This window comes from Glarea lozoyensis (assembly GCF_000409485.1).
Source record: "Glarea lozoyensis ATCC 20868 chromosome Unknown GLAREA10, whole genome shotgun sequence".
Lineage (NCBI taxonomy): Eukaryota > Fungi > Ascomycota > Leotiomycetes > Helotiales > Helotiaceae > Glarea > Glarea lozoyensis.
The window spans coordinates 1,774,917-1,802,229 of record NW_007360984.1 but is presented as its reverse complement, the minus strand read 5'-3'; the positions used below and the strand labels follow the sequence as shown (position 1 = coordinate 1,802,229).

General features: G+C 46.7%; 13 protein-coding genes across 13 annotated transcripts; 5 read left to right on the top strand and 8 right to left on the bottom strand.

Annotated features, from left to right (window-relative positions):
• Positions 1-22: 22 nt before the first annotated feature.
• Positions 23-2,472, bottom strand: GLAREA_05604 (MFS general substrate transporter; the record flags this gene model as incomplete). Its single annotated transcript, XM_008078893.1, has 7 exons — positions 23-191; positions 244-401; positions 455-1,305; positions 1,410-1,751; positions 1,928-2,217; positions 2,268-2,357; positions 2,414-2,472. The coding sequence occupies 7 exons, from the start codon at positions 2,470-2,472 to the stop codon at positions 23-25; spliced, it is 1,959 nt and encodes a 652-aa protein (XP_008077084.1).
• Positions 2,473-3,993: 1,521 nt separating this feature from the next.
• GLAREA_05603 (uncharacterized protein) lies at positions 3,994-6,191 on the bottom strand (the record flags this gene model as incomplete). Its single annotated transcript, XM_008078892.1, has 2 exons — positions 3,994-5,571; positions 5,700-6,191. 2 exons carry the CDS (start codon positions 6,189-6,191, stop codon positions 3,994-3,996), a joined length of 2,070 nt encoding a protein of 689 aa, XP_008077083.1.
• A 605-nt stretch (positions 6,192-6,796) lies between these two features.
• GLAREA_05602 (Mitochondrial carrier) lies at positions 6,797-7,848 on the top strand (the record flags this gene model as incomplete). Its single annotated transcript, XM_008078891.1, has 3 exons — positions 6,797-6,888; positions 6,941-7,677; positions 7,727-7,848. The coding sequence occupies 3 exons, from the start codon at positions 6,797-6,799 to the stop codon at positions 7,846-7,848; spliced, it is 951 nt and encodes a 316-aa protein (XP_008077082.1).
• An 834-nt stretch (positions 7,849-8,682) lies between these two features.
• On the bottom strand, positions 8,683-9,677 carry GLAREA_05601 (NAD(P)-binding Rossmann-fold containing protein; the record flags this gene model as incomplete). Its single annotated transcript, XM_008078890.1, has 3 exons — positions 8,683-9,138; positions 9,184-9,465; positions 9,519-9,677. The coding sequence occupies 3 exons, from the start codon at positions 9,675-9,677 to the stop codon at positions 8,683-8,685; spliced, it is 897 nt and encodes a 298-aa protein (XP_008077081.1).
• A 1,184-nt stretch (positions 9,678-10,861) lies between these two features.
• GLAREA_05600 (RNI-like protein) lies at positions 10,862-12,167 on the bottom strand (the record flags this gene model as incomplete). The annotated part of the gene is made up of 2 exons (XM_008078889.1): positions 10,862-11,923; positions 11,976-12,167. The coding sequence occupies 2 exons, from the start codon at positions 12,165-12,167 to the stop codon at positions 10,862-10,864; spliced, it is 1,254 nt and encodes a 417-aa protein (XP_008077080.1).
• A 346-nt stretch (positions 12,168-12,513) lies between these two features.
• Positions 12,514-12,855, top strand: GLAREA_05599 (Cysteine alpha-hairpin motif; the record flags this gene model as incomplete). The annotated part of the gene is made up of 3 exons (XM_008078888.1): positions 12,514-12,538; positions 12,588-12,655; positions 12,712-12,855. 3 exons carry the CDS (start codon positions 12,514-12,516, stop codon positions 12,853-12,855), a joined length of 237 nt encoding a protein of 78 aa, XP_008077079.1.
• A 255-nt stretch (positions 12,856-13,110) lies between these two features.
• GLAREA_05598 (uncharacterized protein) lies at positions 13,111-15,750 on the bottom strand (the record flags this gene model as incomplete). The annotated part of the gene is made up of 2 exons (XM_008078887.1): positions 13,111-15,494; positions 15,543-15,750. 2 exons carry the CDS (start codon positions 15,748-15,750, stop codon positions 13,111-13,113), a joined length of 2,592 nt encoding a protein of 863 aa, XP_008077078.1.
• Positions 15,751-16,055: 305 nt separating this feature from the next.
• On the top strand, positions 16,056-17,124 carry GLAREA_05597 (Undecaprenyl diphosphate synthase; the record flags this gene model as incomplete). Its single annotated transcript, XM_008078886.1, has 4 exons — positions 16,056-16,151; positions 16,200-16,629; positions 16,678-17,060; positions 17,116-17,124. The coding sequence occupies 4 exons, from the start codon at positions 16,056-16,058 to the stop codon at positions 17,122-17,124; spliced, it is 918 nt and encodes a 305-aa protein (XP_008077077.1).
• Positions 17,125-17,190: 66 nt separating this feature from the next.
• Positions 17,191-18,296, bottom strand: GLAREA_05596 (Clavaminate synthase-like protein; the record flags this gene model as incomplete). Its single annotated transcript, XM_008078885.1, has 3 exons — positions 17,191-17,809; positions 17,855-18,120; positions 18,168-18,296. 3 exons carry the CDS (start codon positions 18,294-18,296, stop codon positions 17,191-17,193), a joined length of 1,014 nt encoding a protein of 337 aa, XP_008077076.1.
• A 265-nt stretch (positions 18,297-18,561) lies between these two features.
• GLAREA_05595 (S-adenosyl-L-methionine-dependent methyltransferase) lies at positions 18,562-20,178 on the top strand (the record flags this gene model as incomplete). Its single annotated transcript, XM_008078884.1, has 5 exons — positions 18,562-18,844; positions 18,892-18,993; positions 19,046-19,123; positions 19,168-19,586; positions 19,630-20,178. 5 exons carry the CDS (start codon positions 18,562-18,564, stop codon positions 20,176-20,178), a joined length of 1,431 nt encoding a protein of 476 aa, XP_008077075.1.
• A 606-nt stretch (positions 20,179-20,784) lies between these two features.
• GLAREA_05594 (RmlC-like cupin) lies at positions 20,785-22,972 on the bottom strand (the record flags this gene model as incomplete). Its single annotated transcript, XM_008078883.1, has 4 exons — positions 20,785-20,894; positions 20,967-22,628; positions 22,676-22,839; positions 22,890-22,972. The coding sequence occupies 4 exons, from the start codon at positions 22,970-22,972 to the stop codon at positions 20,785-20,787; spliced, it is 2,019 nt and encodes a 672-aa protein (XP_008077074.1).
• Positions 22,973-24,083: 1,111 nt separating this feature from the next.
• On the bottom strand, positions 24,084-25,115 carry GLAREA_05593 (uncharacterized protein; the record flags this gene model as incomplete). Its single annotated transcript, XM_008078882.1, has 1 exon — positions 24,084-25,115. The coding sequence occupies one exon, from the start codon at positions 25,113-25,115 to the stop codon at positions 24,084-24,086; it is 1,032 nt and encodes a 343-aa protein (XP_008077073.1).
• A 1,662-nt stretch (positions 25,116-26,777) lies between these two features.
• On the top strand, positions 26,778-27,128 carry GLAREA_05592 (uncharacterized protein; the record flags this gene model as incomplete). The annotated part of the gene is made up of 1 exon (XM_008078881.1): positions 26,778-27,128. The coding sequence occupies one exon, from the start codon at positions 26,778-26,780 to the stop codon at positions 27,126-27,128; it is 351 nt and encodes a 116-aa protein (XP_008077072.1).
• Between the last annotated feature and the right edge of the window lie 185 nt (positions 27,129-27,313).

Below are 27,313 nucleotides of genomic sequence, written 5' to 3'. Positions count from 1 at the left end.
AACAATATTACGGCTGCAACCCCTATACGTTCGTCACGGTGTGCTTTGGATTGCGAGTTACAGCTTTTGTCGGTAGTTTATGCGTGTAAATATGATCCAGGTTTGACAGTCTTTCGGGACCTTCGAACCGGTATAATGGCTCAAGGCTTGGTGTGTTTCTTCTCATCAACAAATAACGGTTGATCCACCAACTATGTCAAATCAGCATCTAGCACAGTCCAAGATTCTGGAACTAATACTCACGGAAGAGCTTTGGTAAGCTGATAATGCATATGCTTTCTCGTAGGCACTGCAAAAACATAATCCAATTCTTCTAGCGTCCGCTGTTTTGTCTCTGGCACCCAGAGAAATATCATAATAAAAGCAATAACATTTAATCCAGCATAGAAGCTGAAAGCGCCCTGTCACTAGTTAGCAAAATATTGATGATTCAAAATAGAAATGCGAGACGTACGATGATGCGCATCTTGTCTTTCATCATAGGAAGGGTGATACCCAATATAGCTGCCCAGGAGAGATTTACGGCTACACTCCACCCCATACCCACCTCACGATGAGAAAGTGGAAATACTTCTGCAGCGTATGTAAACGGAACAGGACCTTCTCCCGGGCTGTAGAAACATGTGAAGACATAAATAAAGAATGCCATTAGGCCCAAGTGTGCTTTACTGTTAGAGTCTATGAGCGAACATAGACCCACAGCCAACAAGCTCCACGCCATATTTGGAAATGTGAAGAGCAAAAGACTACGCCTTCCGTAAGTGTCGATAGTCCAAATAGCCGGCCAGGCAAATACGAAGTTGACCAGTCCAAAACCAAAACTTGCGATGAGGGCTTGAGTGCGTGTAGCGCCAGCCTCGACAAACACAGTCGAGGAATAGAATGCAATTATGTTAATTCCGCACATCTGTTGAGCCATCATGACGGTAAAAGAAGCAAGAGTTGCGCGGCGTAATCTTGGGATCGTGAAAAGTTCAACGAAGCGTGTCAAGTAAGTGTTTCGTCCAATGATTTCTGCCTCTAGTTCCAACTGCGAATGGATGTAGTAGAGATCGCGGGCAGCCTGGATAGGTTTATTCCGCAGTCGCAGCAAAGATGCGTATGCTTCATGATATCTCCTTTTCTTCATGTACCATCTTGGAGATTCTGGGCAGAAATAGACTCCTAACACCAGCGGGACCGCTGGAATGAACGCAGAGCCCAATTGGAGACGCCAGGCAATATGACCAGCGTTTGCCACCGCGAGATTAGCACAGAATCCAAGGAAGATTCCAAAAGCTGTCCACATTTGCCAGCTCATAACCACTACCACACGTTAGCTAAGTCGCAATTTGTGTAGAAGTAAACGTGAAGCGAGTTCCGAGGTCTCATCGCAGTAAAAGTGACACGGTTGAAGATTGGAGACTCACAAGCACCACGGATAGCAGCAGGTGAGTTTTCAGCTGCGAAAATAGGCACTGTACTCGCTTTACATCCCATTCCAAACCCTAAAAGAAGCCTGCAAACCAAAAGTTGTGGTAATGTATGGCAAAATGCCGAGCCCAAGACTGTCCAGAGGCAGAGATTCCCGGAAACAAAAATAGTTCCACGTCTACCAAACCAGTTATTGAGAGGATCAGCAAGCCAGCAACCAACGATTGCGGATCCGATATATGGCGCCGCGTTAATCATTCCAACGAGTAATGAATGTCGAGTGGAATGCGAATCGATACCAAAATATTGTGGAAATGTTAGATTTGCGCCATTGGACCCTATAAGAGCAGCATCAGCATTTCGCCGATTGCAATTGTTTAGCTAGATTGACTGATGAGCCGAAATAAGCAGTAACTAAGCAATCAATTGCTTTCCATCCCGAAATAGCAACCTCATAATCCATTAAAAAACATAAAATCTGTAATTTTCGAATCCCCCTAGGCTGTAAACATACCTGTTTGATCCCATCCTTGAACAGCAGCACCTATAGAACAGCATATTATGGTATAGTAAAGCGACGTCGGCTGTCTCCATTTATGTAAGACCTCATCTTGTAAAGCTTCAATCTCGTCGTCGGTCAATTTTTCTTCTCCAGTTATATCTTCGTAATTTGATGGATCTCTTGCCACAAGTGCACCTTTTCTTAACAATGGCAGTATGTCTGTAAGTCCTTTCTCGATGGCGAAATCATCTACTTCATGAAGGAGAAGATGCTCTGAGATACCCGCGAGGGGATTCTGTATCCTATGTTTCTTCATTAACGCATTGCTAAGATCCAGAAAGATAGCCATTACTTTGCCTCAAGATTTGCATTCAAATTGACGTGCTTAGGATGCGACTCCGAGATTTGGTCTCCCCGGTATTTCTCGTTGCGCGAGAAGGATCTGGATTAAAATTGGTCAATTGTGTCACTTGAATATCGAACAAATCCAGAAATTACCTTTCGGTAGATTCCTCGTGCTGGGAAATACTTGGAAGCTCATTTTTCAACGCGACCATGTTTCGAGGTGGACGATCGACACAATCACGGACCCCAACCTTTTTCTTTGACAGGAAAAGTTCTGGAAGAACTCCCCTCCAGGTCGTCAGGAGTGGGGATGAGCTAGGCATATAACGACATGGGAGTAGCAGGGGTGTGCAGAAGACACCAGTCAAATGGGTGGAATAGACGGTCTAGGACGGCTGGGCGTGGCTGTCTTACTGTCGGTGCAACAACTAGATCGAGCCATCAGCTGGCTCATGCCGCGATTTGATGCTGGAATCATTCAATTTGACCTCTGACTAGAATGCTAATTTTGCTTGATCTACTTCGGTCTGCAAGCCGAAATCCGGTCCTATATCCTAAACATTATCTAGATAACAACTGAATTGTTTCGTATGGAATTGAGGCTATCCAGAACCCTACCCCTCATAACGTTTGCGGAATCCGGGGCTGACAGGCGGGGTCCCCAAGGATACTGCGGGCCGTGGCATCCTGGCTTCACTCTGAGTACCGTGTATTTAAGAAAGGCGTCAAAAACATCCTCAATATAATGATATGAGTGCTAGTTGTGCTCATGTTGTCCCTTTCATCTCCATAGAGTTGGAAGCTCAATCATGTCTCTCGCGACATTGGAACTTACAGAATTATGATAAAGGGTTTATAACGGCCCTTATGGCATTGTGTGTTCAATAGAGGCGTATAACAGAACCGCGAAGGAAACTGTACTCTTTTGAAACTGCCTGGAGGGCCAAATAAAACCGTCCGCTGGTACTCTGAGTGCATCAGCACACCAAATCCTCCAGGGCTGTCGTGAGAAATGCCCAGGTGTGGCGTAAGCAGTAGACATGTTACACAAGAAGTGCAACCAACATATTTTCTGACTGAATTGCAGTCGAGCACCTTGACATTGCGAAAAGGGAGAACGCCATGGCAATACTTCAGTACATTTCTTTCCAAATATCACTCATATCAGAATGACTAGGAAACGAAAGAGCCATATTGCTGTTGTTCAAGCCCGATTTTGAACAATACGTCCGAAGCGGTGCAGTCGTTGTTGCACGAAAGCACAAATAAGCATTTTGAAAGTATCGCCAGCGATCCCAGCCACAACGCCCCGCAAGGCAACGACATTTGCTTTCCCCTCATTGACTCCTTCATCCAGCGGTGTATCTGTCATGCCAAAATCCTCTTTCAGGTCCAAGGTATCTATCACCTTGAACAAATCGGTCTGTGTTGCCTAGATTTTTGGATGAAGATATTCATAATTCACTTGAATTCTATATATGTAGATAGTGGTAGGTTTTTGCTCAATGGAAGGACATCCTATCAAGAGAGTGTGTCTTTTCTAGACGGGATTTGCAAATCCAAATTCTCGTGATAGGCCTGCATATGTAGAGCAAAACACCGGTCACAGTGGACGAAAACCTGTAATCCCATCGCAGGAGTCGGCGGACGCAATGACATGGCTGGCACGCAGAGTGAAATAGTACCAATATTCAATGCCGGCACTGCGCTGGGTTGCCAACACAGTCGTTACGTTACTGAATGTCGTTATACTGATTCGACATAACGATCGTATCTAGAACACCTCGTTTGAGCTTCCCAACAACCTCATCTCGCTCCCGAATCTGTTGTCTGAGGTTCAAATATCTTTCTTTCCATGACTCTTCTGTAGGCTCCGGGCCATGCTCAAGTGCAGCTGATTCCACACCATGATGTACTGTGGCACGAATTGTAAAATTCCCCTCGATGGAGCCAAACCTCATCTTCCATTGGCATTCATAGTGTGCAATCGAGCCCTGCTCGAGTCGCGTCATCTTAAGCCGTGTCATCAAAGGTCCCCCAGCAAGAGCTGACAGATTGATTAGAAAAGCTTCTGTACTACTTGATTCCGCCTGAAGATTCTTCACGACTTCTTTACATATTTTATCTGCTTCATCAATGGTGCACTTTTCGATGCTCGCTCCAGATGCATTAAACCATTCTGCTGCTAGTATTTCGCAGATGAAGTGGCTCTTCAAGGCATCCATGTTTGTTCGGTCAGTGTCTTCGTTTTGTGTAAATGCAATACTAACAAAATGTTCGAGATTCGGGTCTGGTCTAATTGGCCCTGTGAAATACTGCATCAGAGGTATAAATTGCGAGTTTGTAATATGGCCTGGTTGAAGATCCGTACTGTCGTCCCTAGTCACCAGCAGAGAGGATGGAGCTGGGGGTGTAATAACAGGCGGAGGAGGAGGTGTAGCTAGTCTTACAGGACCTCCTTGTCGTTGAGGAACCTGGAGCTGTAAGCCCAGTCGACTAGGCCTCCCGTTTGTTGGCTGAGGATTTGAGGGAGCGGACGGTGGGAAAAATCTGGGGGCTTCTGACCTTTCAACAACAGGTGTCGCTGTCGGAGTGCTGTCGTGCAAGCTAATATTTGGAACTTCCCTAGACTGTGGATTTGCTGGGAAAGTTGAGAATGGACCGTCTTGTACAGAACGGTTAGTAGATGGTCTGCCTCTAAGTTTGCCAGAGGATGTTCCACCACTACTTGGCCACGCCGATGAGACTGCTGGGCCGTGACGGCGTCGTGCCCGACTTTTGTTCGGCGTGATGGCAGACTGAGGCTCATTAGATACATCCCAAAGCTGTCGATTCGAGGGTGTTATCGCAGAATGGGGATACGCTGACATAGGAGTTTGGATTGCATCAGGTCCATTCCAGCGAAAGTTTGGCGGTAGCCCTCCTCCAGTATTGGACCATGGTCCCATCCTGTCCTGAAAGCCGTTCGAGAAACCGGGATGAGTGGTCGCAGGAGTGGCATTTTCAGCCATCTGCGGAGTTCTTGCCATCATGAAATCTTCTGACAAGGTCGGTGATGGTTCAAGCCGAGGACGCTGGGCTGGCGATTTCCCCGATTCGCTTTCAATATCTCTATCTTCGGCCTTCCGGCGTCCACGTTTTGGCTTCGTTTCCGGTAGAAGTGCTCGAAGCGCCAAATCCTCTTCAGTTGGCACTCCATCTCGCCCATCCAAAGCTGCTTCATTCACACCCGGTACATCTGTCCAATAAATGTGAGGTTTATTCAGAAGATACTCAAAGAATGCGTCAACATGCATTGCGTGCATCCAGCGCTATTCAATGTTAGTCGCACTTTCTTTCGGAGGGCAAATGACTCATATCAACTTAATAAATTTAACTAAAAATTGTGATGAACTACAAATTGAACAAAGATTGACGGCTCTTATGGGATATTGCATACCTTAAGCCGGACTGCATATTGCTGAACTTTCTGAGCACTTTGTCCCTTCTGTGGATCTGGTTGCTCAACGCCTAATTCAATCGCGAGTTGTGCCCAGGTTTTAAGCTCTTTACGCTCAAGCTTTCCAATTAATTCAAACAGAGTATACGTGCTAAACGATTTGCCATCGCTTTTTGGTGGTGCTCGAAACGTCTTTTTCAACTCCACAGTATCTGTCTCTGGAGGAATTGATGGATTGCAGTGGAGAATGAAGGACACGTAGGCGTCGTCAAAATTGTTATCTGTGACATCCCGCGATGGCAAGCCCCTCGAAGCTGGTGTAGGCGGGCCGAGTAATGAGTTCGTAGCTTGTTGCTGAACAGAAGGTATTCCAAGTGACTGGTTTCCATCCTTTTCGTTTTCCGGACTAAACGTTGGAGCTGGGTAAAGGCGTATTAATCGTAGTCTTTCCGACTCGGGAAGTCCGTTGGGAAAGCCCTTTTGGGTTGTCATTTCTAACAAGTCCTTCTGGAGCCATACGCAATATAAAGACTAGGTCGGAACGAACACATGCTCGCTTGGAGCAAGAGAACACTCACTCCACGCAGCGAAAGCAAGAAATGGATATGAGACTGAACTGGAGAGCTGAGAGAGAACGTGCAAATCAATCAAACACGTATGCAACAACGTCAATGTAGCAGAAACGACAGAACAAATATATATACAATGATTGACAAGCAGAATGTTGACTTATCGGTCGACCATGAATGGTGATATAGTGAGGAAAGAAGCTAATGATGGCTAATTGATGGTGTTTTCTGGGGGAGCGAAATTATTAATTGTGGCTAATAATAGAGCTCAACTGCTCATCACGTGACCCGTCACAAGTGTGGGGCCCCGGGAAGATCGTCTTCACAGGCGGGCTTGAGGCGGGCAGCTTGACCTCGGCAGAAGCATCATGGCTCGGAAATATCAAACGGGGTACTCGAGTATGTTCATGCGAAAGCTGCCATTAAAGGATACTCCGTCTTGAACTCTTTTTACTCAAATTGATGAAACTACTCCTTTACTCTATCAGACCCACCAGATTCTAGATACTTTCTTAACCAGCAGTTAACATGGCTCCAACAACAACAGCAGCCCAGCAATCCGACAATGTCGCTCACGCTCTCAGCGGAGCTGGTGGAGGCATACTATCCATGGCACTCACGTATGTTTCTTCCTCTATGTCTTGGGGTACTTTCTCTTAACTGACTTGTCAGGTATCCTCTGATTACACTTTCAACCCGGGCCCAGGTCGAATCCAAACGTGCTTCTTCGAATTTCCTCGAAGCCGTTCAACACATTATCGCGAGAGAAGGCATCACCGGTCTCTACGCTGGACTGGATTCTGCGCTTTTCGGCATCAGCGTCACCAATTTCGTGTACTATTATTGGTACGAATGGACTCGGTCTGGATTCGAAAAGGCTGCGATCACAGCTGGAAGGGCAAGCAAGAAGCTGACAACAGTGGAGAGCATGATTGCCGGTGCCATTGCAGGATCTGCAACCGTCTTGTTGACGAATCCTATCTGGGTCGTTAACACACGTATGACGACAAGAAAGAGAAATAAAGAGACAGACGAGAGTCTAATTCCAGGAGCCAAGGCACAAAAGGCACCTACAACTGTAGGCACGCTGCTGGCATTGATCAAGGAAGAAGGGCCACAGGCATTATTCTCTGGGGTTGTACCTGCCTTGGTGCTTGTCATCAATCCCATCCTCCAATACACTATATTTGAGCAATTGAAGAACACTTTGGAGAAAAAGAGGAGAATCACACCGACGGTTGCATTCTTACTAGGTGCCCTCGGTAAACTTTTTGCCACAAGCATTACCTACCCATACATTACGGTAAAGAGCCGTATGCATGTTGCAGGTAGAGATGGCGGTAAGGAGAACATGTTGGATGGCATGCGAAGAATTGTCAAAGAGGAGGGTTACACCGGTTTCTACAAAGGTGAGTCTCCTCTCTAAATGTGAAATCTAACAGATTCTAACCGACGTAGGAATTGGTCCTAAGGTGACACAAAGTGTCCTTACAGCGGCCTTCTTATTTGCCTTCAAGGATGTACTCTATGAACAAACCATAAGGCTGAGAAGAAAAATACCTGCAAAAGCTCTTGCTTAGCTCTTAGGACAGCACATGCAGCTAATCATCAGGTCGGGCGTTCTTAACGAACAACTCTTTTCAACAAAATTGTACGATATGTGTGATAACGCAACTAGGTTGTCTTGAACCTGGAAGGATTTGGACTCGGAATGGAGGGGTTAGGAGCATTAACGGCGTTGCATTCTTGGTAGAGGGGGGGATGTTAGGGTATGTGGAGATCCTAACATTTCGCCCAAAAGAAAAAACACCTTTTGGAAATTTATGAATATTATCTGAGCCTCAATATATAGCATTTATCTTCAGCCTTGTCTTTGTTGGCTAATCAATTAAGTGGGTCACGAACTACGCTCCGTAAGTATGGGTGCGCTTGTGTAACAACTCTACGCAGTATTTACTCAAGCATTATCCAAGATATTGCGTCAAGTAATCGAGGACATACTGGGTCTCGACTTGCTAGTGACTTGTCTATCGCGAGATAATGTGCCAAATGGTCCTTCTCATTAACAGTGAGCGAACGTAGCGCCGCCATTTCTCGAATTGGCATTAACTTTTCAAAGGCTGACTTAGGGGTAGGTTCTTGATTAACCAGTCCATCTTCGCGTGAAGAATGTTGACCGTACCAGGAGCAGCGGCGGCACCACTAGAAATATTACTTCCGAGTGATTACTGATCGAACCGATCGAGACCCGACAGGCTACAACCCTTCACACCTATTCAACTCTATCATTCAACCCATAAATATCAGGTTTTCTTATATTCAGAATTCTGTTATTATGACGAAGTAAACTTCTATGACTAATGTAACAATAATGGCTGCGCAAACATTACTGGTAAGCCCCATGCGTTTGGTTTTTATGCAAATTGCTGCTCCCCAAACTCCCCCTTAATGCCAACCAAAAGCTTCCCCTCAGAAACAATCTCCTCCTTTCTCTCAACCAACTCATCCACACTCCAGTTCGCAGAAACGTATCTTCCATTAAGGAAAGAAGCTTGCTCAGTTGAAAGCCAGACAGCAAAGCCACCAGTAAGTTCGTAGGTGTCTTTAGCAAAGGGCTTCAAAGATTCTGCGACGATATCGGTCATCAGGATACCCGGATGAATTCCAACGGCGAATACGTTTGGGTATTCGGTCGAAATGAATTTCTGGAGTTGCAGTATGGCCAGCTTGGATAACCCGTAACTCGATGTGTTTGGCATAGTGACCAGCGCTAAGGCGCTAGAGAGGTTGATGATGCTTCCCTTCTTCTCCTTTCCGAGGAGTTTGAGATAGCCCTGGGAGACTAGGAATGTACCTCGAACATTTGTTTCCTGAAGCTATTAAAAAAGATCGTACATCTAGTCATGAACACTTACGAAATCACTCCACCAATCATCAGCAGAAATCTCCCCAACGCCCCCGGAATTCAGAATACCAGCATTGTTGATTAAGACGTCTGCGGTACCATAGTTTTCCTTGACTTTCGCCCAGAGATTGTCAACGGATTTCTTGTCTGTGACATCAACTGGTACCGCTAAGACTTCAATGTCCTTGTTGATAGCAAGAATATCTTTCTTGACTTCCTCAAGGATCGCTTCTTTGCGAGCGCTGATCACGATTGCCTTGGCTCCAGCCTTTGCAAAAGATTTTGCGAACGCCTATTCTTATATTAATATCTGAATCAATTTGAATGGAGCGTAGTGTGAGTTACATGGCGACCCAATCCCTTCCCTGCACCGGTAATCACAATGACCTTTCCAGTTTGGCTGTTCTCGGGATTCGTAGGATAGATGGTTGGATATTCATCTTGATATGTGGTTCTGGTGAAAGTGCTCTGTCTGATCAGGTAGTCGGAAGGTGGTGCAGACATTTTGATGCTTCTAAATCGCTGAAGTTCTTCAAATGGATGAGTAAAGTTCTGATGTATTTATCTTGGAAGACGGCAAAGTTGATCTGGAATATTCATTCTCTGGACATTTCTGGTTCACTTATATATGGGATTCTCGTGTAACACTACTATATTCTTGCCCCACCAAGTAGCTTTCCGAACGTCCACATCTCGGCACACGATGATTAATCATTAAACATCTGGGTGTTTGACTACGATTAGTCGGTGACAAAGCCACAATAAGAGGATATGGAACGGTCGAGTCAGTCATCCCGATTCCAGCGTGTACTACTTCGAAGTACACGGACTTTCCCGCTTGACTTCCTTAGAGAGGAGGTTAATGAATACATTGGAAAGGGGGTTTAAGCGAGGCACCAATGGACCCCTTCTTGAACTTTTGTTTCTCTGCAAGAAGCTGTTCAGCTTGCAAGAAAATGTAGACACTCCACTTATGCAAAGAAAGCTTGATTTCTATAATGTGTTTCTTGGTACACGGTCACTGGTATGAATGACTATTTCCACAAGCACCAACCCTTAATAAGTGCCTTAATGCCGCCAACTCTGCCTAGGCTGGGACCATTCGTCTCACTCCTCAGAACAAGAAATTAAACACAACGGAAGAAAATGACAAGATATCTCTAGGTGCAAGGCGTTACTCAACAAAGTCAGCCACACATCCTCGGGAAGAAGTCCTGTGTTCATATAATCATAACGCAATAAATGCAGCATAGTGTTCACCCTCTGCTTTGTAACAGCGAACCAGAACTGCAACGTCGCAACCGTCGCAAACTTTACCACTTTGAACACCGAACTCCTTTCTAGGAAGTACTTAGCCGTAAACTTCATCGCTTGGAAAGTTTTCAAGACTAAGTAGAATTTTTCTGTTCAGGACACTTGTAGTAATTGGAGACGATCATTTACATTTACAATTCGTCGTTATGATTCGTTGCACGTGTATTGTTTCATTAACTTATGAAGTCTTTTTGCACAAGACAATCAGCACAATTAGCCTTGAAAATGAAGCCAAAATTGATTGATCTATGAACGAACAGTCTGCAAACGCTATCTCCGCATTCTATGCATCGCCAAAATCAACATGCTAATTGCAGTGCGGGTATATGTAGGTCATGTCTTTTCCATGCCAGAATCAACAGGTAAAGGCACGCTCAAATCTCGGCTTTCTTTTTGAGCTCATCTGCAAGATCATCAACTTCCTTGTCTTGAACTTGGGCAGTAGATTCTTCTTGTGCTTCCTCAGCGTCATGGATGAGTTTCTCGCGGAGATCCTCAGCCTCGGCTTCCTCTTCCTCAGATTCATCTTCCTCGTCGCTGTCATCTTCAAGATCACTGAGACTGTCCACACCCCAATCATCCTCGATGACGATATCGCCAGCAAGTTTCTCCTTTCGGGCCTCCAAAAGCTCCTTCAGCTCCATGATAGCTTGATCATTTTCTGAGAATTTGTTACCATTCAACTCAATCTTCTTCAACGCAGGTAACGATTCCTTAGCGACTTTCGAAAATTCTTGCAATCCCTTGGCGGTAATATCATTGAATTGTAGACGTAACGTCTGGAGCTTTTTGTTGTGGCCCTTTCCCAGCGCGTTGGCAAATAGTACTCCACCCTTAGAGCCGAGTAGTGAATCTCCAATTCCAAGCTCTTCGACGTCTGTCCATCCAGAAACAACACTTGCCAAAGCTTTTGCCCCCAGAATGGTAAAAGTGTTGTCCTGTAAATCGAGAGTTTTGATGCCTTTGGTGTGTTTCAACCCGTCGGTCAAAAGATGTGAAATGCCCTCTTGACGAATACCATTCTGAACCATCTTGACTTCTTTCACCCCAGTATGAAGGCTATAAGCTTTCGCCCACGCATTCATGCTACCATTCTCAAGTCGGTTTCGTCCACAAATGACAGTTTCCAGATCGGGGACATCTTCACCCGCCTTTCTTGCCTCTTGCTTTTTCGCATGGAGTTCGGATAGGGCGTCTGCAATCAATATACCGGCGTGCGGTCCTAGACCGTTGTTGTTGAGAATAAGATGTTGGAGAGGGACGTGTGAGGAGAGGAAGGCAACGAGCGGTGCTTGGGTATTCAGACCAAAAGCATTATCGTTCAGGTTTATGGTATGCAATTTCGGGAGCGTAAGAAGCGCGGTAAGAAGGGAAGACAGGGCTTGTGGAATTTCGTTGAGCAGACGGCCAGTAAATATATCAGCCAGATTGGCTATCTACCGAATGATGGTTAGTAAGTGGCATTTAAATTCGCACATAGAAACATACCTGCAAGCTCTTTTTGGTTTCTAATACTTCTCCGATAACCTTGCATGCTTCAACACCAAGGGTATTACCGAGAAGCCTAACTTCCTCAACATCGCTCATGTCACGGAGGGGTTTAATATGCGCCTCGACATCTGCAGCGGTGTCAAGTTTCAATCCTTTCCCCTCTAGTGAGAAGATCTTTGAAGTAGCCATAGTCACCTGTTTAACTTGAGGGAATACTAGCAAAGAGAATTAAAATGCTCGTTCTGTATGGGCTTTTGAACGCAAAATCGTCAAAATAGAAAGATGATGCTTAGCGCCACTACTTGCGGTTGCTTGCAGGTGTGTTTTGTTCACCTGGAAGTTTGGTGGGGGTGATCGCATCCCTGCATGTCAATAACGCTAGTCTCTTCGACATGCCGCGGCCCGGCGAAACCTAGTCCCGATGGTGATTATGTCGAGAGCTCTATGACAAATTCAGACACCATCCGACATTTACTACGAGCAATTGAACTTCTGAATGTTCTATTACCAAAGTCTTCAGATCGCAGATAAACAAATGGCTTCGCAGGCTATCTCCATGCGTAAGGCAACCTGGGAAAACTCAATTACTTTGCTAATAGATGATCATAGCAACCGCCACCGGCGCAAATATGGGATCAGATCTCAAATCCGCAGGACCCGCCGCCGCGAAGGTTAAGGTATGCGCTCTTACTTGCGCAATGCATTTGCAATTGACTGACTGACTCATGATTAGCCTTGTTGTGTATGCCTGGACGAAAAGAAAACTCGCGACGAATGCATGCTGTTCAGTAATGCGAAAGATCCACAGCAAGACTGCATGTCCACGATCGACAAATACAAGAGCTGCATGAAAGGCTTCGGATTCAACCTACCATAAACGCGTCATGGCGGACGATTTCGTCGCTGTTTGAGTAATTATGTATAAATGATTGTAATATGAGGGTGGGCATGGCGGTGGCGTTGCATAACGGAAGGCGTTGGACAATAGACCTGTACATTTGAGATTTCAAAATGGAAGCACAATCCTCACTCAGATTGATCATAAGAACTTACTAGAGTCTTTTGGGCGAAGGAGCTTGAAATCCATTATTCTGGTTGTTCGAATTCGCTTTTGTTCATTATTAAATTGGTATCATAACCCAGCAAGCACGCTCTGGATTCCAACACTACCAGAATCATCTCTTCTGAAGATGAAGGCCCTGAAATCTGCTTTCTGTAACTTTCTACCGACGCCCCCAGTTTGGAAATTCCTAGATCTTTCCCGTAATGCTTCTGGTCCAATAATGAAGAAATTGCCAATTTCACTTAGTAATTCAACACCTCCTTCGGCTTCCTTCGACAATGGCCAATCTTTCAAAGTAGACACGTAGCGTGACATGTCTTTTGCAACCATCAAACCACCAGTTGCATTGACTTGGAACTTCTTGAAGTGTTCAAAAAGTAGATCTCGTACACTTGTAGCTAGCTCACAGCTGAAAACCTCGAGATTCTGGCCATCAATAGCCTGAGCGGCAGCTTTGGCTACTTTAGTCAGAAACGTACAGATAGATGCACATGTAGCTGTCTGTAAAGTTTCAAGGTAGCCCGGCACTCCACGAGTGCCTTCAAGTTCGCTGTCCTTCGGTCGGAAGTCGGCCTTCTTCTGATTTGCAAGCAATCTTGTGATCCAATTCAGAACCACAGTAATAGTACTGCGAACAATTGTGTTGGTTTTTGATTCAATCCTCTCCACCGCTGCCTTAGTCTGGAGCTCCATTCCACGTCGGACTGTGGTATTTGGCTCAGCTAAACGGATCAAGACGGTGTTGATGAACCGAGACATGATATTGGTGATGGTTATAGCAGGCTGTAATGACGGTAGGTATGAGATATCTGGTTCGCTCTTGATTGTCTCTTGAGAAGTGGCTAAATCTGCAGCGGCGTCCAGAGCAGTATCGATATAGACCTGACCCATGCTTATTAAAAGTAAATTTAGAAGCGCGTTGACATCTTTTGGTGTATCACTCCCACTACCGAGCTCAAGAGCTCTACGAACCCCCTCCGCCAACCACTTCAACATTCTTTTCGCGTTTGGTATGCTCAACTGTCCATCTTCGTCAGTGACTTCAATTTCATTCTTGGCATTGTTGTCCAGATCTTTGAGACCAGCCACTCTCAACATCATAGCTTTCTGGGTGACCGTGAGTTCCGAGGAGTCTAGTCTATCGATGTACGCATCCTTGGCTGTCGACAACAGCTGTGTGCCTTGCTGCGCAAGTGATGCCATGAATCCTGTTGGGACCTTCTTCCGGCGCGAGTGATATATAGTAAATTTGAAAAGCAGGGACGAGTACAATTCTTCCAGACTTTTCCTCTCTCTATCTATATAAGAGTTTCCGACAAGGTATGGAACGAACAGCTCGTCCAGTTGCTGATCCAGACTAAGAGAAGTTTGTGCTGAACAAGCCTCTGGGTGTTCTGTCAAGCCATGGGCTTTCAAGTCGTCGATCAGATTGTTGATATAACTTCTTGAAGCATGTAATGACCGCAAGAAGGCAAGAGAGTTAATAGTATCAGCTTTCTCTAGGACCATTTCCAGCCGTTGCTGAATAGATTGTTGGAAGATTCTCTGAATGAACTTTGTTAAAACAACTTCATAATAAGGGAAAGCCCGCTTGATTATAAAAGATTCATCCTGCATAACGACTCGAATCTCATCGATCAAAGATTGTAAACTTGGCTCAACTCCAGGTGGTTCAGAATCGGGATCAGCTAATCGATTCCACGTTTCATTGTCAGTCGTTACTTCATCCGTGATAAGTTGGCTCCGATCAATGAAGAACTGATGCTGGTTGACAAACAGAGCAACGGCACTTGCTCCACCATTGAAATCATGTAGAACTTTGGCGCATTCTAGCATATCATCGAAATTCTGCCTCCGATAGCTTTCATCAAATTGCTTCAAGAGATCCTTCTCCAGCGTCTCAGAAAACTTCTCAATCAATTCCCGCGTATTGTGGCCCCTGTAGCCCGTAACTCCATTCGTAGTACCATTGATCTTTTTTGTTCCATTTGGTTGCGACCACGAAGATGGATCTAATCTTTGGCTCATCTTCATGAGTTGCCTCGCAATTATTGCACATCGAACTTTGTTGTCGCCGCTGCCCTGCCGTCGTATCATATCCTCTAACGATGTGAGCTGTCCAGCTTCGCTGACTTCGAGCCAGCATTGTATGAGGAAAGTAGCGTCCTGCGCCCGTCTTCGTTGTTTATCAAGAGCTTCAAGCCGCTCTCCAATCTGAACTGCCACCAACCCCCCACCATCGGATCTGCCACTCCTATCGTTTCCATTAGAGCCGGCTGGTTGATTGAGTGTCACGTCGAGGGCTTCGTAGGAGTCTATCGATTCATCGAGTTTCCTTCCCAGGGTATCCAGTGTCTGGTCATGCTGTTGTTCCGCACGTCGAACTGATGTGAGCAAGTCGGTCTCGCTCTCTCCTAATTCATCAGATAAGGTGCTCAACTGTGCAAGAGCGCCTATTTCAAGTTAGCTATGGATGGACATTGGGGTCGTCCGGCGCATACTCTCAAAAGTTCTAATGAGGGGTTTTGGGTCGAAGGCTGCTTGTCCAGGTCCTGAACGCCGGTTGATAGGAATGGCACTATCGGAAAGCTCCTCCACGAAATCCCTGACTATGAAGTCCTTGTTCGAGAAGTTCTCCAAAGTGAAACTGGGACCATTGGGAAATATTGACCTAACACTTCCCGTTGCTCTACTATTTATGGATGCCATTGCGACCTTGGCGAAGCTGCAAATGCTCCCATATTATATCGATATCATCGACCATCCGTTGCTCGACAGGGAGGCGAAAAACAATATCGAATAAATCGGTTATAATGTGTAGGTGGTGGTTGGAGGGAGGCTGAGAAATGGAGCTTCACTCGGTTGAAACTCAGCCGCCGCGATGTCGTGGCCTTGCTCGCCCAGCTTTACACTATTTGTCGCACAGGTCAACCAGACCTCACCATACTCACTCTCACAATCTTTCAATTCAACTCTCTTTTGTTAACTAATTTGGGGATACATAGAATATAAACATGCCGGTTGCAAAGAGGGAAACCGAGATTTACAGAAGGGATGCGAAGCTCAACCATAATCTATTAACCCCAGCTGAACGAGAGAAGCTCCTGGAGGTAGGAAAGCCAACATTCTTTGTAAGTCACTACTAATATCATTTCCAGCCATATTTACCAGAGCCTCCTACGAGACAGAACTCAAAAGCGAAAAAGGGTAGCAAGGTTAGGGTGCTCCCAGCGGAAGAGAGCCATTCGCGACTGGGCATACGGAAATTCCTCAAAAATCAACTACATGCACTTGTTTACGTTATAATACACACGGTATTCTCCATTTACATACGTTTTCGAGTAGCATACCATGGAGTAAAGGATCGGATTTTCGCAATACTGTATTACCACCACCGAACGCCAGAACTTATTCAGAAAGATGTCAAAGGGCTAGACAGAATACCAACACATTTGAGTGTCATATTGAAGCTTGAAGATGGAGGCAAAGGAGGGGCTGGGTTGGAAACATTGGTTGACGAGGTTGCGGAGATTTCGGCTTGGTGCATGTGTGTTGGGATTCCCACGCTTTCCGTTTATGAAAAGACTGGTTGGTACAGATGTCTCGGGTAGGAGAAAGAAATGCTAATTTACGTAGGAATATTGAAAGGATATGTTCCAGCAACACATCGCGCTATTACACGAAAGCTGTCCTCATATCTAGGACCGGATCATCCTGCGGTTTCCCTACGTGCTCCTCACGTTCCATCCATTGAATCAGCAGCGACAACAACCACTGGTGAAATTATTTCTTTTGCGAAGCCACTATCCGTTCTTTTGCTTTCAGCCGAAGATGGCCGAGATTCTATAGTCGACCTTACCAAGACTTTAGCAGACATGGCGCAGCGCGCCAAACTTTCCTCCACGGACATCAGTGTTGATTTGGTTGATGCTGAGCTTGCTGAGAGTGTCATGGGCGAGCCAGACCTCTTGGTCCTTTTCAGTCCAATTGTTGAACTATCAGGGTATCCACCGTGGCAGGTTCGTCTGACAGAGATCTACCACGTGCAAGATAATCAAGGTGTTGGGTATCAAGTGTTTTTGAGGGCATTATATAATTATGCCAACGCTCAAATGCGTATGGGAAGGTAGACTAGATGTCTCAAATGGCTTATTGTTTCTGCCACAACTTCATCTCGCCAGATGTCTCGTTCCACCTGTAGACTGGCCCGGTGCCAACATTATAATTGTAGTAGTTCTCCGTACCTCCTTTCACCATGGCCTTTCTGAAGGTAATGTTTATTCTTCCACCGTCATCAGCGTTCTTTCCTGTTCTCTTAGGTATTGAGTGTAGCCAATTTGCTTGAGTTCTTCCTTTCATCAATATCATATCTCCACTGGCTAGTGGTAGTTTTATAGGCTTAGTTTCTGGCGGCGATGGTGCGTTGTCGTTTGGAGCAATCGGTTTATGCTTCATTAAGAAGTCTCTCCTTGCACCCAAAGAGAAAGACGCTATTGCCGGTAGACTTCCCAGGAATCTTTCATCATCGCTATGATAGGAAATACTGTCTGAACCAGAAGCATAATAGTTGACGAGACAAAAGTTGAATTTGCAATTAGTTGCTGCTTCGGTCGACTTACGCAGGTCGTCCAAACATTTTGGTATCGGTCGAGGTGCGTATTTTGAGTAATTCTTGTCCTTGACAATTTTTCGACCAGAAGCGGCATCTACTACTTCACCAGACTCATCAAAACGGGACGTTTCATCCAGACCAAAAACTGTCGTGTACCTATTCGCTGTTAGTTGGAGGTTCTCATCTATATTTTCTACTTACCTGGGTGTCCGTATTCTAGTTTCTATTCCACCACGTTTGATATCATATTCTACCCTGTAGAATGGCAGCTTTGAGCGTAGAAAGGTAAAGACCCCTCGTTCCAGATACTTGGGAATATATGGTTCAAAATATAACAAATCAAGATCCAACTGGTCATTCATTACTCTTCCAGTCGTTGAAGGGAGGGACGCCAATTCTAATTCGATTGGTTTTGGAAAAGTTTGAATCGGAAATGGATATGTAGGATGAGTAGAATACTCCAAATTCTGAGTAATTAGAATAATTTATGCTTTAAAGTGTATTGATAACTCACTTGTTCTTCTTCTGGCGCCGCCGAGCCCATTTGATCCGTTCCTACATTTTGGGTCTCTTCAACGCGTGGTTTCTTATTTGGCGGCTTGAAAAACGCGTCAATGGTTCGTTTCTTCGTAGCTCCAGACATTCTGCTTGATCATTATGATAATTAGAAGCATTCGATCGCGAACCGTATCACATTAGCTAGCCTCGTCGACGTCATTACCTCATTGGGCAAGCCTTGCATGAGCAGACCCGCTTTTACTTTCAGCCTTGCGACAAATTTCTAGACTTTCTGACTCGACCACAACGACAACAAAATTCCAAAAAGTAACATTATGAAGATATGGCTGTAAGTTAATCAAGCAAACTTGTTATTTTGGGTGAGGACTGACACATGAAACTTCCAGGAAATGAATTCAGCACCATCATCAGACCTAATGTCTCTCCTCCGTCCGCCAATTATTCGTTCAGCGACTGCGACACTGGATCGCGCACTCTGGTCGAAATCGATACCCATTTCAGCTGCTAGAGTTAGGAATGTGAAGAATATATCGAAGATTCGGACTGGGTTGGAGAAGAGTAAAGAGATGCTCAAATTAGAGAGACTCGTAAATGTTCGACCTGATCCTGATCAAACTCTTGCTGCCAAAGGGGGGAAATGCTTGTTGCTGAAGCCGGAAGTCAAGCCTGATGGTAGGTTTATTTTGAGGTGATGAAAGGAAACCTCTGACTTTTACTAGATTCAAGTACATGGAGTGCCTTTTTACAAGAAGCTGTCAAGAGTGAAGATGTTGGCGTTATTCCGTACGCATTACACCTAGATTATGATTATTGGACATATCGTACGTACGTGACCTACCATCAAAACACAAGCACAATCTCTAATAATTACAGATGATGTTATGACCGGTCTCCTCCCCGAAGACGCACTCGGTGAAGTCCCCGTCGGCTTCGCAATCGTCGGCCACGTCGGTAAGTCCTCCACCTCCCCCCTTAACCTCGCTAATCCCTCTCAGCTCATCTAAACCTGCGCAATGAATACCTCCCCTACAAACACGTAATCGCCGAAGTCCTTGTCGATAAAAACCCTACCATCCGTACAGTAATCAACAAAATCGACGACGTAGGCGCGGCGTCAGAATTCCGTACTTTCTCCTACGAAGTCCTTGCCGGGCCCGACGATATGAACGTCGAGCTTAGCGAAGGGAATTGTATTTTCAAATTCGATTATTCAAAGGTTTATTGGAATAGTAGACTACAAACGGAGCATAAGCGGTTGGTGGATTCGTTTAAAGAGGGAGAAGTGGTATGTGATGTTATGGCAGGCATAGGACCTTTTGCTGTACCAGCTGGGAAGAAGGGTGTTTTTGTCTGGGCGAATGATCTTAATCCTGATAGTTATGAGGCGTTGAAAGATGCGATTGCGCGGAACAAAGTTCGTCTCCTTCCCCTATACACAGTCCATACTAACCACCTAGGTCTCAACCCACATCCGCCCCTTCTGTCAAGACGGCCACACCTTCATTCCCCATGCCGCCGACTCCCTTCTAGCCCTCACCCAGACAAACAGCAACATAATCACCCTCCCCGCCAAACGCCCCCGCAACCCTTCCTCCTCCGCTCCTCTCCCCGCGCCAAAAACACTAACCCTCCCCCCCACAATCTCCCACTTCATCCTCAACCTCCCCGCCATAGCAATCTCCTTCCTTCCCTCCCTCATCGGTCTCTACGCCTCCTCCTCTTCCCTCTTCGCGCCCCACACAACCACAAAACTGCCACTCGTCCACGTCCACTGTTTCAGCACAAAATCCGAGGACAATATTCGCGAAGGACGCGAGATCGCGGAGCGGATTAGTAAGGAGATAGGGTATGAGATGAGGGCGATAGAAGGAGAGGGCGACGTGGATGAGGAGGGCATGGTGAGGATTACGGAGGTGAGGGATGTGGCGCCGAAGAAGAGGATGTTTTGTGCGAGTTTTAGGGTGCCGAGAGATGTGGCTTTTAGGGAGAGGGTGGTCAAGGTCTAGGAGTTGGAAGGCTATATAAGGGACAGTATTGGAAAGGCGACCGGGGAAATGATAGCCGGGAAAAGTAGGGATATCGTAATTCAGAACTTGCATACCTGAAAATCGCTTATTCTCCAATTCACCAAGCCAAGTTTCCCTCTATCCCAAGTAGCCTCTTAACAGAGATGTAAATGAAGTAAGAGAGAGAACTACTGCGCACGGAGAAGTTGACAAGCGGAGAGGTCTTAGTAATTCACGAGGACTTTTATCAAGAGAGATTTAGAAGGGAAGGGCCACATAATTCACAACCCTCATACATGAAAAACGCCTTAGCTCTAATGAACAAGTATCCACCCGTCCTAGCCACCCTCCTCAAAGTAGATGCAAACTAAGTAAGAGAGCTACTACATGACGAAGGTTTAAGCAGAATAATGAAAATGGGTATTGGTACCTCAATGAAACGTTCATCAGCAGAGAATCAGAAAAATAATAAGGGCCTTCATAATTCATAACCTAAGTACACGAAAACCCCACGCTTATTCTCCATCTGCAATCCAACAAAGTACCCCTCCATCGTACCCTAATAAAACCGCTCATACAAAACACAAATCAAATACGACCACTACGCTACTGCATAACACTAATCTCATTATCCGCTCTCTCATTAATCTCGCAACCCTGAGAAAAGAAGATGCGCGCGGAAAAATCGTAGTCGTTTTCGATGCTGTATGAATTTCCTGTTTATGACATTAGCTTGTGCCCACTCTCTCAAAAGTCATAGTGTAAAAAGAAAGAGAATTTCAACATACCCCTAGGAACCTGCCACATCCCCCCCTTCCCAATCCGAAACTCCGTCTCATTAACCACAACCTTGACGCGTCCGAAATGCACAAAAAAGACAAGTTGCATGCTCCTCGAATTCTTCTGTTTCTTTAACGCTCCTGGCGGCAGGTCCACCATGCCGCTGCCAAAAAACGGCAGCGTGAGCGTCTTTGCGAACTTAAACGTCGCCTGTTTGACTGGATGCGTGACGATGGCCGTGGCCGAGATGGCGATTTCCTCTTCGATTTCCTGAGCCATGAGGCCTTGCGGGTCGGCAGGGTCCCATTGACGGATCTCGCCGAGGAAGGTGCCTGGATTGGTTTCCCATGGTTCGGCAAGGGAGACATCTTCGTCTGATTCAGAATCGGCGTCGGCTGTTCGGCGGGGTTTTTTGGATTTGGATTTGGCTCGGTGGGTGGGTTTGGAGCGTTTGCGATGAGATTCTTCTGGTTCGTCGGCGCGGATGACTTCTTTGATGCTGGGGAGGAGGAATTTGCCGAACTGGTTGTCATTTTCTTCGGGGTCATATTCTATGCGCTCGTTTTTCCAATAGGCGACTGGCTTGATAGAGTTACGTCCTGAGCGGGTTTGTTTAAAACCATGTCCTTCCGCCGGGGTTTCTCTTCGAAGAATGACAAGACCACGGTTGTTTCTTGGAAGAGGAGGACCGCGTTTTACTTGAGGCGAATCGAATTCTTCCATCGCAGCTAGTACGGACTTCTTAGGCGCCGTTTTCGATGGCTTTGCTTCTTGGGCAGTCTTTTTGGTCTTCTGAGCCTGTTTTGGGACCTTCTTGGTTGGCGCTTCTTCTGGCTCAGGTTTCTTTTTCAGTCTTCCTTTTACCTTCTTCACATGCTCCTCTTCAGGCTCAGGCTCCGGCTCAGGCTCAGGTTCTTCCTCAATAATTTTCTTCGGTCGACCCATCTTTTTCTTGGGAAGAGGTTTTGGTTCCGAAGATGGAGCTTTGTCAAGAGACCTTCGAGTTCTTTTTGCTGGCCTCTCTTCTTCCTCAGCTACAATCGCATCAACCCGTTTCGGTCGACCTCGAGCCTTCTTAGCCGGCTGTTCCGAGACCTCAGGCTCAGTGGCCTTCCGCTTCCCCTTTTTCGTAGCCACTTCTTGCGGTTCTGGTTCCGGTTCCGACTCCATTTCCGGCTCCGGTTCAGGCTCCTCCTCCTCCTCCACCTCTGCCTCAAACTCAGGTTCATAACCATTCCCAGTATCAACCATCTGCAACGATTCATCCAAATCCACATTCGCTTCCAGTCCCGAATCCTCAACCTGCTCACTGTAATCCTCACTCCTGTCCATATCCGTGGAGACATCATTCAATGCTGAAAAAACATGGTTCGTCGCCGTCAACTTCGCACTCGTCAAACTAGGCAGCGCCGACCCAGCTCTTTTCGCGATCGTAGAAATAGATTGACTCATATCCCCATTCGAGAAATTCAAGGTCCTCCTCACGGAAGCCGAAACCGACGCCGCGCGTGGAACCACAACACTGCCCCTCGTCGGCGAAGAAACCGCATCGAAAGAAGGATTCTTCCTCGCAGGGGATTTCAAGAATGTTTTAATCGGTGACTTGGATCGTGGTGGTAACCTATAACCCGCTCTCTTCTCCAAAACCTCTTCGACTTCCGGAATCGTGCCTATAACTCATTAGCCCACTTCCCTTTCAAAAGCGCGTGAGACATACTGTCCGCAACATCCATATCCTCACTTTCCACCGTGCGATTCGAAAACCCATTCACCTGGGGCGTCTTCCCCCGCGCTTTCATCGGCGACGAGAAAAGTCCATCCATAGGTTCCAATCCATTTTCATCGCGGATACCAGTATCTGGGAGCGTAATACCCGTTTTCCTATCTTCTCGTTAGCTTAGAGATAAATTGACTCGAGCGCGGTTACATACCGGCCTTTGACACCGAGATCGAAGAGGAACTGGTTCTCTGTTGGTTTGCGCTTGGCCTGCGCAACATTGCCGTTTGGTGCCATGGCGCGACGCGTGGTAGAGCGCTCACGGGCTTAGGCAGAGATGATTGCTGGATCGAACGGAGTCAATTCGGTGTGGGTTTGGCAAAAAGCGCGATAAAACGCGTAGAACTCGACGATATCAGTTTGTTGTTTGGATGTGGGGTTGTTGGCGATGCAATTGCAATAGGGCGCGTTTACGATAGGAGAAGTTTAAATTGTTGATGCCTTAGGCGTTGATTCACCCCCCTTTGCGGCTCGCTAGAATGTCAACAACGCCTCGACTTTCCATCAGACGATCCATGACTTTGCGATTGGCTTGTTCACAGAAGGTTGTAAGCTCACTGCATGCTTTGGCATATAGTTATGAATATGACATGTGGAAATTGCCAGACATATGATCTGCAACGTAGAAATCACCTTGCACACTTCCGACACCTACAAGCCCACACCCAAATATTAACCTTAAAGTCTACTTCAATTACACATCTCCCCTTAACTCACCAGAAAGTCACAAGGAGGCCAGTAAAAGCAAAACACTACTTCCAAATGAACTCAGATCAAGGGTATTCTATTTCATCTACCACAACCCACACGAAACAAACGAATGTTCCTTTTAGCTCAAAGACAACTACCTAGTAAACATCGACTGAGAAGAGAAAGGTCAAGCCAAATAAGAACGAGTGTCCTGTTCCACCATATATGCAAGAAGCGGCTCGCTCCCAAGATGTTCCATTTCCCACACAAGAAACAAAAGTTCAAATTCCCCCACCGCTAATGTTCTGTATCCATCCCTGATGTATGCTGATCCGTCGAAAATACAAACACCCCACCAACAAAGACAAACTCCAGAAGCTGCGAGAACATAATTACCCCCGTTCCATATCCCCCCATATTGGTATCTCTTCCCCAACCCCACCCCGATTCCAGAATATAAAAACCCGTTCAACAAAATTTTCCATATGTAATCTGATTCCATGGCCGTGAAGCGCAAATAATATCAAAGTTCAGAAGAAGAAGTTGAATGTTATAAAAGAATAAGTAAAACAAAAGCAAACGCTGTCATGACCTCGTAATTCTGACAAGAAAGCAAGCCAAAAAAAGATTACTTTTCCGTCGCTCTGAAGCGCCCAATTTATCCGTCGTCTTCCGCGTCATCTTCGTCCTCGTCTTCGTCCTCCGCACTGCTCCTTCCACCGACAGGAGGTGCATTTAATTTGGTCTTTTTACTTGGTGTCGAGTTGTCATCGGCTGCCTTTCGCTTAGTGCCTGAGCCCCCTGCACTTTTTGGTAAACCAGGCGCTGGCGTATCTAACTTGTCCTCCTCGCCACCATCTCCCTTGACTCTCTCAATTTCAGCAACTTCATCCGCGGTCAAGAATCTCCCTCCAGGACCTCTAGGTCTTCGCATCGCGTGGTTGTGTCGGCTTTCATGCAGATATGGTTTCCTGCCTTTCGATGTTAACCGAAGAGCCTCTTCTAATCTTTGGCGCGCAACACGTCGCTTCAAAATTCGATGAAATTGTTTTGCATTGACATATAGAGGTGACTCTTCCACTGCTCCAGAAACAAGCTCTGGTGATTGTGGGTGTTGGTTGTTGACTGGCATAGGAGGTACCGAAGGTCTTGGCGCGTGGTTCATCTGTGGCTGAGAGTTCTGAATCGCAGGACTTTCGCCAACCTGTTGGCTCATCCTGCGGTTTTGGTTCAGTTGTTGATGTCCCATGGAGTTTTGCTGTGGTGACCTAGGCCCTCTTTCTCTCTTGATTCCTGATCCCATCTTTGGCGAGCCTTGTGATAACTCAGTCCCTGGGATTGGGTATCCAGAATAGCCTTGCCCCGAGGCTGCAGCCGTTGCAGCCATTGCTGCAGCTTGAGGTGTAATATTAGACATTCCATAGTGAGCTTGAGGTATCACACCATACGTTGGCTGGTAACCTCCCATTTGATGTATAGGCTGACCGGGATGCGACGATTGCCCGGGTTGGGAGGATAGGATGGGTGATGTTTGGTTGTGGACTGCGTTGTGGTTGTGTAGTGGTTGAGATGGGGATGTGATAGCTGGTCCACCTCCTGGGTGTTGACCAGAATTTGGATAACCTGTCTGTATATGTTGCCCATGCCCATGTTGGGCTTGCGCCGGTTGCTGGTATTGCGCGTACTCCATCATTTGTTCTGTTGTTTGTCGGTTGGTTTGTCGGCGGTGTTTGGGTTTGCGATTCGCAGAATGGCGTGTAGATGCCTAGGCGCGACTTCGGATCCGGATATCGAAGTCTGAGTTTGTTTGGCGCTGTTTGAAACTACAGTTTGATTTCGGGAAGTTGTATTCTAGTTCGCGTATCTTGAGGTATTGTTCGAATGTACGACGGTGATTCTACGCGTGTAGATGTTGTCGCAAATCTTCAAGTGGCCGTACGTCAACTAGTAGCCACCCGTCTCGTCAATTCGATACCGGGATGCGTGGATGTGCTGGCAAGCTATCTGGTAGGTGTACACCGCAATCAACCGCAGCACAGCATATGCAAGCTGATGTCGTCGAGGAGGCGTTCTGATGGAGCAAGGCTTGTTGGGCAGGCTCGAGTTCCAGTACCCACGTGAGAAGGTGAGGCGATCTTTTGCGACGCGTTTGAGGCTATTCGAGACAATGGACTGAATAGCTTCGTGTGGACCCAAATATCACCAGCCACTGAATGAACGAGGCTTCCCCAGTAAATACAACGGGCTTTGCGAGTCTGATCCTATCGATAGCATTAGCTCTGATGAACTGGGCAGCGTTCAGGAAAGCTCGAGGAGCGATTGGGAGGTGGCCGTCCTGAGCCGATGTTGTTTTTGCCTTGACCAGTCTGATGCGTTGGCCATGCATATGGGTCATGCAAAACCTAGGCTTACCTTGTCGATCAGCTTCCACCCTAAAGTCCTATTCTTATCACCTGTGGCGGTGATGTCTTTGAATTGAGTTAATCCCAAATGGACCACGAAGGGTTCTGAACCGACGATGCGGGGGCGCTCTGGTCAGGTTGAGTTGATGTTGACGCGCAGTGCGGCTGCGACGAGCTTCAAAAGTGGATACGAGTCGCGAAAAGATACGCGCTTGCAATTGACAAGACTGTTTAGAACGATGTCCGGACGGAATCTAAAATCTAGTAGAGAAAGAGAAAGTCAGCGCGCTGTGATAGTGATGTACTCTGGCTGGTACCCAGCGCGTCGCGCACTGACAAGCTCTAGGGCCCGTAGCTTGCGACAGCTCTCTCACGATGTAATTAAATTCCCGTCGCGGCAACAGTGACTGGACAACTGACCTTCCAATGCGCGTCGCTGAGACTCTCCAGCAACTTTGGAATGGGATTCTCCTGGCTATCCTTCCCGCAGCGACGTTGAATCACGGGATACCGACGAGGGCCAATTGCGCCGTCAATGAAGCTCTTCACGATGGTGATAGGGCTTTGAGGGTGTCGATGACGGTGTTTGCGGTCGCGAGGATTGGCTGTGTTCCGTGCAGGATTCTGGATGCGATACCAGGTACGGCGCTCAATTTAGGAGTGTACCTGGTGGGAGCACGAAGCAGTGGATGGAGCCGTGGTGAGTACTGGAGTACTGGAGTACTGGAGTACTGGAGTACGGAGTACAGAAGCGACTTGTTGGCTGGGAACAAATGAGCAAAGACGCTCTTGAGACGATCGTTTGTATGGTCGTCTTGGTCTTTGCGACTTATCGATGGGATTGGCCTTTTTTCGGGCGGTGGTGGGAGGTCGCGGTGATGGGTTCGGGTGATTGGTCGTGGTGTTGATGGAGGAGGAGAAAGAGAGACGTGAGTGGTCGGGGGGAGAAAATGGATATAAGACGAGCACGATTGGGGGGATTTGGCTTTGACTCGGTTATTTTGGCTGACTGTGTGTGGGCGGGAGCTGGTGCTCGAGGTGACGGGAGGTGTGGGTGGAGAGGGTGGCTCGAGAGTGGGTTGCGGCTGGGGAGGGGTGGGGATAGCAAAAGAAGCGGAGTCGCGGATGGAGCCATGAGTCCAGCACCTGCATGGGATGGAGGATTGTTTGGCCGAAGCGCCGTTGCGGAGCCAGCGAACGAGAGCAGAGATTTCACTAGGAAAAGAGGGGCCGGGAGAAGGGAGGCTAACCACCGTGGCTACGGCAAAGCAGAAGTGACGCAAAAGACGGTAGAGTCTTAACACACAACAATAACACAGAGACCACAGCAAAACATGGCGACGTCAATAGAAGAAATTCTCGTACATACGGAAAACTGCAAGAGGATAAGAACAAATGGTGCAGGGGGTCAGAGGCTGGAAATTGCAAGGGAAACAGCTGAGACGCAATGGTGATTGGGCTCAAAGCGAGAAGCAGGCGGCACAGT